Source organism: Symphodus melops (assembly GCF_947650265.1).
Source record: "Symphodus melops genome assembly, chromosome: 17".
Classification (NCBI taxonomy): Eukaryota; Metazoa; Chordata; class Actinopteri; order Labriformes; family Labridae; genus Symphodus; species Symphodus melops.
In genome coordinates this window covers 6792964-6806911 of record NC_136707.1, presented here as the reverse complement: position 1 = coordinate 6806911, position 13948 = coordinate 6792964, and the positions used below count along the sequence as shown (strand labels likewise).

Here is a 13948-nt window from a genome sequence, read left to right as displayed (position 1 = left end):
TTTAAATTAAATTCAGTCGCCCTTGGGTCAAAGCAAAGCCAACCATTTGAATTTGTGTCAGAAAAGAGGCATCAATCTTTGATTCCCACTTTGCTGCAAAATCCATTTTCCATCCATTAATAGAAACCTCAAATTTGTCTGATTATTTCTCATCTTGGGTGTGTAAATCCCATCACATGCTCGTCCCATGTGTATGCAAATGAGAACGCATACTTGGGATATACTGGGTATTTGCTTGTCTCCATCTGATCCCCAGAAAGGTTCGGGAGTTTCATGTGTCATGACAGTGACCATCCTTTGCAACCAACCAAAACTTCCCTCCTCCCTCCCCATGCTTTAGGAAGTCAATAAGAGTGACCCTCCAGGGACGCAGAGGCATTATCAAAAGAACCCCACCGTTTGATGCCAAACAGCACCGGGAGCACAAAGGGAACCATGCCTGTGCCCAAGAAAGCAGGTAAGAAACCCTCCTCCTACTCGTTTCTGTGAGGGACTGGATTCCACAAGACAGGATGAGAGCATCGCCAGTTTGTCATTTGGCATCAAATACATATTAATTTAAGAAATATAGAATTAACTAATTGAGTATGCTACAGTTTACCTCAAAAGCCTCAAAAGCTAAATTGAAGTGAGTTTGTAAACTATAAAGTGAACAATAATAGCTATTTGAAGCTCGACACAAAGGCAACTGGATTGGTTGAAGATCTTGAAGACATTTAACCTCTACGCCGAAAGAACTTTTAATCCCCACAGAGGCTTACATTTCTAGCTCCGGCCACTACATAGTTTAGAGGAGAAGAAGCCTCTCGGAGGAGAGGTGAAACGTCTTCAAGATCTTCAACAAGTCCAGTTGCCTTTGGATCAAGCTTCAAAGTTACTATGAGCTGAATGACTGAGAATCTACACAGACAATTTTAGCACAGATATTTTTTTTTCAATGTATGAACAGGTTACATTTTTTTTATTGCTTTTCATTGTTTTTATTAGGATACTGATATAAAGTGCTCAATTTGATGTAAAAAAAAAAAAAAAGTTAAATCGTCTTTGTAATTTAGTTTATTTTCAGCATTGCTTAATGCTCTTCTTCTCTCAAGTCTGAAAATATTCTGTCCCTGTCCTGCTTCTTTTGTATGTCTGATCCCTGCACACTGGCTCCCATTTTAAAAAAATCGCTTCGATAATGAAGACAAACTCCTCTATACAGATTTTACAACTGCCTTCCCTGGCAGTCACAGTAACTAACTGTGAAATGCTGCACAGTATCTCAAGTCAACAAAATATGAAAGAGTGCCTAGCTTTGATTTATGATACTGCCGCTATGTAGCAAACAGCACAGGTCTCTGAACTTTGACTTCTCCCTGGCACAAGTTTTCTTTGTCTGTCTGACCCAAAAATTGTTATATAAATGCACGTTAACCCAATGTCAGTTACAAAAAGCTCACAAAATATTATAAAAAATGTTTTACATTGTTGTTCTGTGCATAATGACTGACATTTTACTGATTAGTCCCATTTCTTTTTGTCTGTTTTTATTCCATTTACCCATCAATCTCTGAAAGTGTTACATTTCCTTTAAAACACACGTGTGGTCATCACTCAGACGCAGGGCTTCAAGCCAGGATGTCTTGACAGGAACCAGAGGGATGAGTCTGGGCCCACGCCACATTCGCTCATCTTCAGATCTTCTGATCTCGCTGTCTCAGTAGGATGTTTTGAACCTGATCTGCACAGATTATGTAGCTCTGTCCCACTGAGAGGGGAATCTGGGGCGGGTCATCGTCCATCGTGACTGTGTATAGACAGCATCCAACGTTGACCTTTTGGTTAAGCTCTCGACTCTTTCAAACATGTGCTCACGAGGACAAAACTCGTGTTGTGCCTTGTAAATGGCTCAAAACGAAGACCAAACCCTACCTTGTTAAATGTCTTCTCCAAATCTTCTCATTTTTATCAAAATTCCAGCTGTGCAGTTTAAGCTCAGACTTCAGTATATTCATTTGAATATTCATCCATTATTCCTGACTTGATTTATGAGGTGTTGGCTTTGGTCCTTCTGCCCTTAAATATTTTAATACCTCACACTTTGCTCCCCTCAATCCCTCTGTGGCTGTGATGTCAAGTCATCGATCTTTCTGAGCATCTGTTTATCTCTGTGGGGATTTTCTGTTGATGCTGTTGGGTGTGGAGAGTTATACGCAGGGGATTAGACGAACTGGTCGACTGGCATATCTCCAATTAGCCATCTCACTTGTCAGCCTGATATCTCACTCCAAGGTCATCGAGTTGGAGTGGATTGAAGCCAGAATCCCAGGGGGAAGCAAGAAACATCTTATAGATTCTAAGACTCATTTCTTCACCGTGAACGTCTGTCTTCCAGTAATTCCCTCTTTAAACCTTGATGACACTGTTCCACAAGGCTTTTCTTTCACCGTGTTCTAGTCTCACCTGCTCTCTTCCTTTATGGATGCCATCATGGAGGAACGAAGGGGAAGAAAGACAGATGGAGTGATCTGTCACCACCGCTTTTCATCCCCGCTAATTTCAAAAGAGGACTGCATGGCCTTCACTTGATCTCTCAAAGTCCTGCCAAACCTCTCAGCTTGTCTTCATGCTTTCTATCCAATGTACATGGACGAACAATGAAGCACACTTTGATTGTCTGTCAAGTCTGACATTATGCACAAAAACATTCGAAAACAGATTTGGTCTGTTATGCGAACCAAAGCTCTTATTAATAACTCTGCTGGCCAAATAATTATCAAACTTTCGGGTGTTAGCGACTCTCACGCAGGTAATTAGATTCCACATAATGAAACAGCAATGCACTGTTTATTTAGATCTTTACTTTGAACAAAAAGTGTTGAAAGGAGTGAATCTTTGCCTTATAGCAAACAGTTCTTAAAGTCTGCACTTTCAAAAACAACAACACTGAATATAACCACAGGCAATCACGAGCGAATGAAAGTAATGCCACCATCTCATCTCAACTAGTGCCTGCAGATGTTATACCAGGCTCACATTTACCCCTGCCAGTTGGTACATGACTGGCGTCTTTCACAGCGGAGGGTCAGGCATGCTGCAGTGTCTAAGTTTCTCAAGCTCAGATATGTACTGGGATCAACCATCCCTCCTGAAAGAGCTGACTCGCCTCCTCAGGGTGCTCGTCCTGCTGTGATCACAGAGACACAGCCACCTTTGAACTCTCATACTGTTGACCACATGTTTTCATCACGAATACTCTTTTTTCAGGCAAATAATTGCAGTATGTAACTTTGGCCATTCTTTTAGCATGCAGTAATGTGGCCCAAACCTGAAATACCATAACAATGGAGGATTACTAGTGCTACCTAATATGAAGAAACAAAAACCCATTGTGAAAACGGAATAAAAATGAAATATCGAGAGGGAAGTTTTGTGTGAAAATATAAATAAGATTTGAACATTGTCTTTTTTAATATTTCCAACCTTTTTTCTCAAATGTTTTCCCTTGCCTATTTTAATTTAAAATTATTCCGTTTTTTTGTATGTCAAAGTGAAGCAAACCATACTGATCATTTTTTTCTCAATTTTCGTCAAATGCAAAAAGAAAAGTTCAGACTTCTTTTTAATATATTTTACCCAAAAACAATCACAAGCTGTGCGCTACCTCAGTATGCAATTACAACACATCGGTTCGAAAGCCCTCATATGTGGACACTGGCAAATTGAGGCATTTCTAAATTGTCTAAATTTGGCCAAAGCAAAGGATGACATGTTATGACGACGTAACCATCTGATAGACAAGTGGGTACTTAGTAATCTGTGTGAAATCTGAGAAAGCGGTAACTTGAGCGCACACAGAGGGGTATCGGATCATGATCAGGCAGTCAGTATTTAGATCTCAATTTTCTGAGAAATTACGAAAATGAAGTGACTCATACGCTGGAGGAGGAACAAACAGAGATGATACACCATCCCACAACATGACAAACATACCCTCAGCAGTATGAAGTAACCGCATCATATAGAAAAGTATATTCTTAGAATGACAGTCCTGCTGTCAGTGATCATGATGTGTGTCCTAACAAGTAGATGCTCCGACCTTTTAAATTCCTTATGTTGAAACCTAAACCAATGGTGGCATGATGGGAACTTCATGAATCAGTGCTGAGCACTCATTCCCCTCTGTGATCTAAAGCATGTTGAGAGTAGTTGATGATCTCTTGCGGATAAATGACAGCCAGACAGAAACATCAATGAAGAGAGAGGCTTAAAAAAAACATGAGAAGCCCGCATGGTTTGGCTTTTCATATCCCAACAAGATCTTAAAAAACATCTTCAAGCATTAATGCTAAAGAAATTAATCTTTCCCTTGACTTTAAAAAGAAATCCATTGATAAACTACAATGAGTTCAGCTGTAGCCTATGACTTTGAAGAACAACCCAGTTATTCACTATAATAGAGAAACACAAATAAGAAAATCAGGACCAAAGTTTGTGTGCACAAAAGTTGGGGATCGCACTAACAAAGGCTTTAACTGTGCATGAATCCGAGCTAATTCAATTCATTTACATTATTTCCCGCTACATTAACACAACACAATTCAACCTTGACACAAACACAACCCAAACATCTTTAGCTCTCTGAGTTTTCACTAAACAACTACATAAACACATGATAACCCTACATTCAGGTGAGCTAAGGTCCAAGTGTTGCTAGCATATCATGAGGTTATCAGCAAACAATAGCACGAGCGAGCTAACTGGCTATTCTATGTGTATTCGTCATCCATGTTTACTTGAAAACTACTGGAGAAGTTGAATTCATAGGCTGTTGGCAATTTTACTTCCATAAACTGAATATAGGATTCTGAAGGGTCAAAGCATCAAGACATTGAGTTGGACAACACAGTTGTTCATATCTTATTGTTTTAGTTTATGTGCCAACGATGCACATTGGTGGGTCTCAGGGCAGTAATAAAAATAAACCTTGTGTGAGTATTGGATTCCCCCTACTGGCCATTAGAAATAATGCAGGTTTAAGGAAATTATAAATCCAGAGGCTACATCCATTTGCAATAGTTGTTTTTTTAATTAACCTTTTTGTTTTATTACATTCAACATAAGACAAATCCGTATTCTTTAACATATTTCAAATATCAAGTATTGGACATGTTGTCAGTGTTTGGTGCTTGGCAGTGTTACCACAGTCTTTATTTTTATTTTTTTCAGGAAGGAAAAACAGCAGCGCCCAAGAAGGTAAAGACCAATATGTGGGAAAGTCTCCCTAAATAACCAAAGGATAACAATACCTTTATGAACAATAAATAATAGATATCATGATTAATTTATCTCCCCCTTCTGATGTTTGTCCCCTCAGAAAAGCTGCCGCCATATGAGCCCAACGTCCCTGAACCCACCACCAGAGCTGACTTCATGAAATGTAAGGTTTCTGAAAAAATCATTACAAAGTTGCTTTTTTTTGAACATTTTGATCATAAAACAGTTGGATACTGTCTTAACATTATATTTAACACAACAGTGATAAAAGAAGAAACTAGTTCACTAAAACTGATCAATTTGATCATAGAAGAAACTAGTTAAAATTATTGCGAACGTTAACTATTAGTGGGGTCTAAAACTACAATTAATTTTAAAAAAAGACTTGTAAAACCATTAAAACAGATTTGTTTTTATTACTTTAAGACAAAGTAATTGACTCACACTGATTCATAAGCCTGATAGTCTGAATACATAATGTTCATTATATCTGCTCATTAAACCTCAACATAAAACAGATAACTGATTACTTATATGGGTTTTTGGGATGACAGATCTTCATTTGAGCAGGATGTAAATCCATCAAGCATTTACATTTTCTTTGATTTTTTAATTAGTGAGTGAAGCAAGTCATCATATTTTTAGCAGCTTTCGTGTTCTTTTTCTTCAACTGTCTCCCTTTCCTTTTTCCCTATTCATGCTCTCAGATTGGATCCCCATCACTCTGGATGATAAAACTGCACAGAAGCTACTGTGGATTTCACAGGGTGGTTTAAAGGTGGCTCGTACATCTGATGCAGTCTGCCCATATCCAAACAGACCTGAGAGATACGAACACTCCCCACAGGTGGGCTAGTCTAAAGACTAAATGGCCACTTTACTTGAAAACATTTCCAATAGAACTGTATTATAGAAGAATTGTTGAAGTTTTAAAATTTTTTGAAAACTTCGGCATTAGTGAAGCAGCTTCAAATAATAGGCTACTACATTTCAGTAATAATAATTTACCCCGCTGCTCTGTATGAGATAAATCTGTGTTGTTCCTGTTGTCACTTAAATCAAAATGTTGACCCTTTAATAATCTTCATTACTCAGCCACTGAGTTATTTGTCTTGTGTGTTCAATTCTTTTAAATTTAAATTAAATGCTTTTTTGTACGGTTTGACAAGTCACAATAAATAGAATAGTCATCTAGTAACTAACTTTGTGTAACTCTGAAATAAAACTAACCTCATCTCCTGTCTTTAGGTGCTGTGTAAGGAGAATCTGCTGGGACATCGGGGGTATTGGGAGGTGGATTACGATGGCTGGGTGGTGATCGGGATGGTCTGTGACAGCGCACCCAGGAAGGGCCAGGAAGGGCCCAGCGGCCTTGGAGAGAACAGCGGCTCCTGGGGTGTCGGCTGGTCCGGCTCCTGCTACCAAGTGTGGCACAACGGCGAGAATGTGGACGTCACGCTCCCCATGACATCCAAGATGGGCGTCTACGTGGACCAGCCCGCTGGCATCATCAAGTTCCTTGTGGTGGAGGGCGAGAGCGAGGACGAGAAGGAGGTGCGGCTGATTCACAAGTTTAAGGCCAGCATCCAGGAGAAGATCTACCCTGGGTTCTGGGTCGGAACAAATTCATTCTGTCTCATTCGGAAAAAGGAACAGTGAAACAGCATCATAGGGGAGGGGGTGGGGGGGTTGATTTGTGTACATTTGAAAGTTCTTGAGAGGGAAATGAAAAGGTTGTTTGGGGAGCAAGTGTGGGAAGTTAAGTGGAACAGGAGCATCACAATATATCTTTGAATGTTGTGTTTGCTTTCTCTGGTGCATGTAGAAAGCATTTCTATTTCCTATATATCCAAAGATGTCCAACTATTTTATTAACTATTGTTTAACTATTCTTAGAATTTTAGGCAGTGTCTTGTTTTTGTGACACTAAGGGCTTTGCATGTATTAGAATGCTTCCTGTATTTTTTTTTAAGTGCTGTATGTAGTCAATAAATGTTGCTTCATGTAACAACACTGACAATGTAATTATTTGCATCTTGAATCATATATTACTTAGATGTGTCCCTTTCACAGTATGTAGTGAGGCTTTCTACAGGCTACATCAAATTGTAAAGAGTAGAATTAGTCTTTTTCATTTGGTGTTGCTCCTTTATTGAAACATAAAAGTACTTAACAGAATACTTGGTTGCGTCTTTGAAAATGTCTGATATGGACTTTTTTTTTTTCTCCTTTCAAACCATTCTATTTCTCTCTTTCATACAGTTTCTCACACATACAGTCATTCTGAACGACTTGCACTGGAGCAAAAAAAACAAAACAAAACACACCACCCCCTTTAACTCAGTATGGATTTACAATCATTCTATCAGTCAGTCATTCATTGGCATAAAAGTAAAAGTACAAACAGGCATGTTAGGAGGAGCTGCTGGTGTCCTCCGCTCACATTTTGAAAAGCCACAAGCTTCTTGTGAAGTGAATCATGTGTCTGCTTTTGACCCTCTGAAAAATGGATGTTGGTTTTTTTTAAAGGGTGAAAGGGTGTTGGGGGATGGTCAGCAACTAGCCTGTTGGGTTATTTACCTGTTCAAGGAAAAGAGCATGAAGAGAAAACATCCATATGATTTAGGGAGATCACTGGCTCTTGGGCTTCATGCTTGGACTTCAGCAGTTACTGCCCTGAATGATGGCGAGGCTGAAAGTAAGAGCTGGGAAATGCTAAACTTAGCATAAATACTGGTAATAGGGAGAAATAGTGAGACTGAGAAACAGTACACTGACTGAGAAATGATATCTCCCATTGGTTTAGTGTCAATAAACCATTTCAAGATTGCAGTTTTAGAACCATTGCTGGTAGCTACTGTACGTATAAATGTAACTAAAAGTGAACTAATATAAATCAATAAACCTCTTTTAAAACTTAGTTATAGCACTTTTTTATATTCCCTTGATTCACTGCTCTCAGTATATAGCTTTGCTAAGTCGTCCTTCATGGGGTGTTTATGAAATGTGGCTACAAGGCTAGCAGTTGGCTAAACCCCTTTGATGTCAGTACAGCAGTTGTTTGCTAACATTATGCGATTACAGAATAAAGCTACAAACTTGATATTGTATTCCTGTTTGTGAACGGTTTAAACATAGATTTCATACTTGGAAAGAGTGAGACTAGCCTGCTTTGAGTCTATACTAAGCTGAGCTAAGCTAAGTTAACTTTCTCAAAGATCTAGTTCCAAGCTTCACAACATGAGTCTCCTTTTCCTAGTTTAGCTGTCAGAAAGAGGGCGCAAAGCATTTTACCAGGAATTAAAACAAATAATAAAAGCTTATTTTGTATAATTTTCAGAGAGAGGGAATAAAGTGACACTTTTAGCTCTCACCAGAGAAGGATTTAGCATAGGATGATAAAGCAGCACCAAAGCCAACAATCTACCACATATCAATGGCTGTTTCTCAGGTTCTCATCACCTCATAGGACTTGTTTTTACCACAGGCCAAGCTTCCACAAACCTCAGTCAGTGCAGAAGGTTCGTAAACATGGTAGATTCAGGTAGTTTTAGTGTCCTTGTTGGACATATTTAGGTCCAATACTATTGTAGTGATGTGGGATAGTGGCACTGTGAAATGTGTAGTGACAAAGAGAGGATGGGGGCTAGTGTTTTTGATGTTATTAGTGTTTATAACATTTCTTCTTTGCTTACTCCTCGAAGCATGTGCCGTTAATTTGGTTAGTGCATGGAGGTACTAGCTTTCACACTGTTTCACATACTGAACGCCACATCTGCCGGCCGATCGGATTTTCTCCTGTCATTACACTACATCCCTCCACTTTCGCGTTTTTGCTCTGATTTGCTCTCTCTATCCATTTCTCTCTCTCTCTCTCGCTCTCTCTCTCTCTCTCTCTCAGTGCTTGAGGGAGAAGTCTCCTGTGTTAAGACGGGGCCGAGGCAAGGCCCCAAACATTTCTGTCCCATCAGTGGCTCCGGGGGCCAGCAGTGCCTTCATGCTGGCAGCAATGTGTTCCAGATCAGCACAGCCCACCTGAAAAACAAACAATGTCGTGATGGTAGAGAAACACATTGGGCAGAGTTTCCTGTACATCAAAGGTGATTTATTTTGCAAAGATGGCTTAAGGAAAAATCTAGACAGAAAATTGCAAACAATTTCTCTTTTTCATGACAAACTAATTTGGGCAAATATGTCAGAAATCAGAAAATGGAGCAAAATGGTGAAACACAATCAGTGCCTCAAACCTTCCACCCAAAAATTTGAGGGTGGAAAACTAATACAAACTGTAAATATCGATAAATTATACAAAATAATTCTACTCAAATATGTGTGATCCCCGTCTGAGATTCTTACCTCTGACATCCTTGAAAAAGGCAAAGTGACTATTAATCTATAAACATGTCGCTCTTTGATCTTTAACCCCGACAGCTCTTTAGTCTTTTCCAGAGTTCTGTACTGCTGGTGACAGTGATGTTATGGTCAATAGCTGCTCTGTTTACTCTGATATCCTGATGTTTCCTCACAACATTTACCTCATAGAACAAATAACCATGTTCATCTAGCTTGCTTTAGCATAAACTAGCAATTAGCATTCAGAACACTTGATATAAACCCGAAGAAGCTGGTTCACCTATGAGCCTACAAGCGTTTACTTAGCTGAACTCTGATGTCCAAACACTTAAAAGGCCTCAGCGGAGAAGGAGAGGATTTTATTTCCTCAAAAGCCATGATGTCACTCCCTTTAAAGCCACCAGACTCCATTTAGAAACACATTCATTAACTATGCACAGCATGGGAATCGGTTGTCTACCGCTGCCACAGTCAATCTGTTTCGTCGTGGGGTATTTGTACCTTTCAAACATACTGTGGTGGGTCGAACAGGACGATTTAAACGCCCAAGTCACATGATAACACAAGCAAACTAAATAGCGAGCAGTTGAACAGCAACTCTTTTGCTCTAAGCTCAAATAACTCCTCCACTGTCCCTCTGTAAGGTGCTCACCCGTTCTCCACTGCTGTTGTCCCCTGGAGCAGCTCTGCCGCCCCTGCAGCCCCACACAGGCACAGATACGGGAAGCGAGCGGGCCAGAGCCATGGGGTGGGGGGCGTGCCGGGACGAGTACGCAGCCTGACCCATGGCCATGCCGCGTGTCGGTGGAGGGGCATCCTCACTCAGAGAGCCTATGACAGGACGAAGAGAAAGTATGTGGATGATGCGTTCATGTTGGATCGGCGCAGATGTGTCAGAACTGCAAACTCTTACCATCCGTGCTCTCCTCCTCGCCATCAGATTCAAAGAACGGCTCACAGTCCCGAGACAGAGAGTCCTCATCCATTGAGAAGACCCCTGTTGCAAAATGATAAACACACAATGTTTTTGTCAATGGAGTTTTTTAACAGCAACACAACAGTATTTTTTTCTGGTAAAAAAAAAAATATATAAAATTTTTTCCAATATAATAAAGGTATTTTAGGATGAAGAGTGAAATTGTGAAATTGCAGCCATGACACTTAAATGGCTAACTCGAGCGATACATAATTCACACCCCCACATTTATTGACAAAAGGGCTACAGTTTAAAAATACCAAAAGACTTCACTCCTCACCAGCACTTTCATTCCCGTAGGGTCTCCTCTCATCCATATCCTCCTCATCTTCCTCATCCTCACACTCTTCCTCCAAGTCCACGATGGCGGACCTCTGTCTCCCCCGCTCAGCCTCCAGCAGGCTCTTCTCCCTTTCTCTCTCTTCGTTACTGTTCTGCGTGGCGCCCTGACCCATTGCGGCTCCGGAGCTGTAGATTGACGGGTAGCTTTGGGAGTACATTCTGCTGTTGGGACTGACTCCGCCCACGCTGCCGTCTCCTGTAAAGTTCTGGAACGATAAAGAAATTCACTGTTTTCTGTATATCTTTGATAAGCATCACAGAGGAGAATTAAATCCGAGAGCAAGCCACTTACCCCCCTATGTGCGGGGTCAGAGGTAAGGTCAACCACCAGCTTGGCTGCTCCCTCGCCTCCCGCTTGGCGTGTGTGTTTTTGGGCTGTTAGCATGGTCGTGGAGTGCAGCACGCCGATGTCATCCATGTAGCGACGCGCCGACTCGGCCAGAAAGCCTTGCCCCCACACATTATAGGAGAAATCACACTCTGTAGGAAAGGCACTGCTGCTCTCCCGTTTCCTCACGCCCTCTCCAGCCAATGACCGGAACTTCTTACAAGCTGTAAGTATGGCCAGGTCACAGCCAGACTTTTGGCAATATGCTTCTGCTGCAGAAAGTAGCGCCAGCCAGCTCTCTTTGTGGTTGTCTGGGATCTCAGGCTCAGATGAGTAGGCGATGGAGGCCATAACGGTGCTATGTTTGTTTGCAGGTTTCTTCAGCTGGACTGACTTGAAGAGAGTAATGCTGATGAACGATGAAGTGTTTTTTTTGTTTTTTTTTAAGGTTTAAACTCAATACTGGATACTGAGCTGAATACAATATTGACAAGAAACTTTGGTAGCTGTGGTTTATGTGACTTTGATCAAAATGCTTTTTTTTTTAAAAAAAAATCACTTCCTTAGTGATTCTTCTTGACCTGCTGGTGTAAGTTTACTTCTTTTTTGCCCTGGTGAAGATGAAGAGGAGTAAAAGGATCTATCAGGTACAGAGGCACTGGTGACTTAATGATATGATGGATTTGGGAGGTGTCCTTTTGCACTGGAGAGCCAGGGGAGAGAAGAGATGTTGCCAATTTGCTGGTGATACCTTAAAATAAAAACAAAAAAGCAACAACAACGTCAAGTTTAACTCTAAACCTCTGAAAACAGAAATTATGTCCACATGTGTGCAGTGAATGATGCAGCTTTGTTTTCTTTTTGAGACGAGTTAGAAAATGAGTGATTGCACATTGAAATGTGTGGATATAAACATCCAATAGAAAACTCATGTGTCCTGACTGACGCAGATCCAGCCACCTCCATCATGAGCTTGTCAGCAAACCATGCTAACTAATGTAGCTACTGTAAGATTAGCTGCTGTAGCCTCATCATGAGTCTGCTCTCTCTATTGATCCTCTTCATTTACATTACAATCACCCATCTCTTTAAGCTGCGTGCTGCGGACTCTTCTGCACGGCTGCTTGTCGCTGCTGCAGCTGTTGTTGTTGATCATGTTGTCTATTCAGTTTTTTGTGCAGCCTCTCTCTCTCTCTCTCTCTCTCTCTCTTTCTGATGGAGCCACATTTCACCTCCATTTGTCGGGCTTCAGCAAGAGCCGAGACGAGCGAGCGTAAATGACAGAAGCGAGTCAAGATGTTCACCTACCTCTTCAGTGTCTTTCTTCACCGTTGCCAGATGGCTATCAATCTGAACTTCACTTATTTTTAATCATACGTTTTCTATCTTCTCCCACGGTTTCTCTCCCCTAGCCAGGCTCTACACCAGCAGCAAGCCAGCAAGGACTATATGCGGCTTTTCCGTAGAAGCTTTTCAAAATAAAAGACGACAATCTCAGCGCAAAGCTCGAAGTCAATAAATGAATTGTATCTTAGAAAAATGTGTGACAATTTATCATCGATAAACCCTTTTTTGCCCGAAGCGATATTCAGGTGAACTTGTTGATTTGGTTTTAGTAGGTGCCTATCTAATGTTATTAAAAATGTATTTGTGTTTTGTGTCTCAATAACTTCACTAAAGTTTATTGTAAATATGTGGCTGATTAAGGAGTATTTTGAGCAAATAAGAATACCCAAATTTTCTTTATCAGTCAGGTGATCAAACCGATATCTTGATGGAATGAGTCTGTAAACATGTCTATAAGAACTGTTAAAACGTGTAAAGGCCAATGTAAATGAACAATCATTTTCCAATGAACGTTATCATGCAATGTTTTGACCTTTACATATTTTACTGAAAGATATGTATCAAACACGCTGTTTACTGTATAGTGCATGTAATGAACGTTTTTTTTCCTATATACAAAAATATCTAAGTATTTCTTATAAGATGAATGAGCAAACAATAATAATAAAATTAAGAACATCTCTGGTTTGTTTTTGTTTTTTGAAGTGGTAAAGCGATTATTTGACGTTTCCATAATTATTCCTTACTAATAAATGCCTGGATTTTATCTGCGTACATTTCACTTTACCAGGTCTTTGGTTTCCGTTTCGTTGCTACTTCATTGTTGCCAACTTAACACTGACGTCACCTGTTTACAGACTTCCAATCGAACGCACGTTGTACACGTGACCGATATCAATGGGCGGGCTCGTACCCGCCTCGTCCACATGCACGTGTACGTCACCGAAAATACAAGATTTTTCTTTTTTTCATACATGAGCAGCCCTAACGACCTGCTAATTTAGTTGATTGTTAAATACTCATAATAGTAAGTAGCCTAATTCTCTGCACTTTTTAAGTATTACAACATTTTGAAAATGTAACTTAAGAAATAAGTATTTATTAGACAGTATAATTACACAGGTTTTCAAAATTATTATTTTGGTTAACGTGATAATAGTTTCCTGGTTCTGTAATTTCTACAACGACCCTAGATATTTAAAATCATCAGTGTGTATTGTCCTCTAGTGGTCAGTATTAAGAACTCCAGTCAAACAAATGAGTCAAGTTCCACATTGTAGTGATTTGAACGTATGATTTGAACATCCTTTTAAAAAATTTCAAAATAAATTGAAGTTGCTAAA

The 13948-nt window shown here is 40.1% G+C and overlaps 2 protein-coding genes across 2 annotated transcripts; one reads left to right on the top strand and one right to left on the bottom strand.

Annotated features, from left to right (window-relative positions):
- Positions 1 to 323: 323 nt before the first annotated feature.
- LOC306838419 (tripartite motif-containing protein 16) lies at positions 324 to 7581 on the top strand. Its single transcript, XM_079366584.1, has 5 exons — positions 324 to 457; positions 5212 to 5238; positions 5360 to 5422; positions 5967 to 6106; positions 6508 to 7581. The coding sequence occupies exons 1-5, from the start codon at positions 403 to 405 to the stop codon at positions 6916 to 6918; spliced, it is 696 nt and encodes a 231-aa protein (XP_079222710.1). The 5' UTR covers positions 324 to 402; the 3' UTR covers positions 6919 to 7581.
- Positions 7387 to 12734, bottom strand: akt1s1 (AKT1 substrate 1 (proline-rich)). Its single transcript, XM_079366583.1, has 6 exons — positions 12567 to 12734; positions 11223 to 12009; positions 10869 to 11136; positions 10526 to 10609; positions 10265 to 10443; positions 7387 to 9294 (listed from the first exon to the last, which is right to left on the bottom strand). The coding sequence occupies exons 2-6, from the start codon at positions 11607 to 11609 to the stop codon at positions 9157 to 9159; spliced, it is 1056 nt and encodes a 351-aa protein (XP_079222709.1). The 5' UTR covers positions 11610 to 12009; positions 12567 to 12734; the 3' UTR covers positions 7387 to 9156.
- Between the last annotated feature and the right edge of the window lie 1214 nt (positions 12735 to 13948).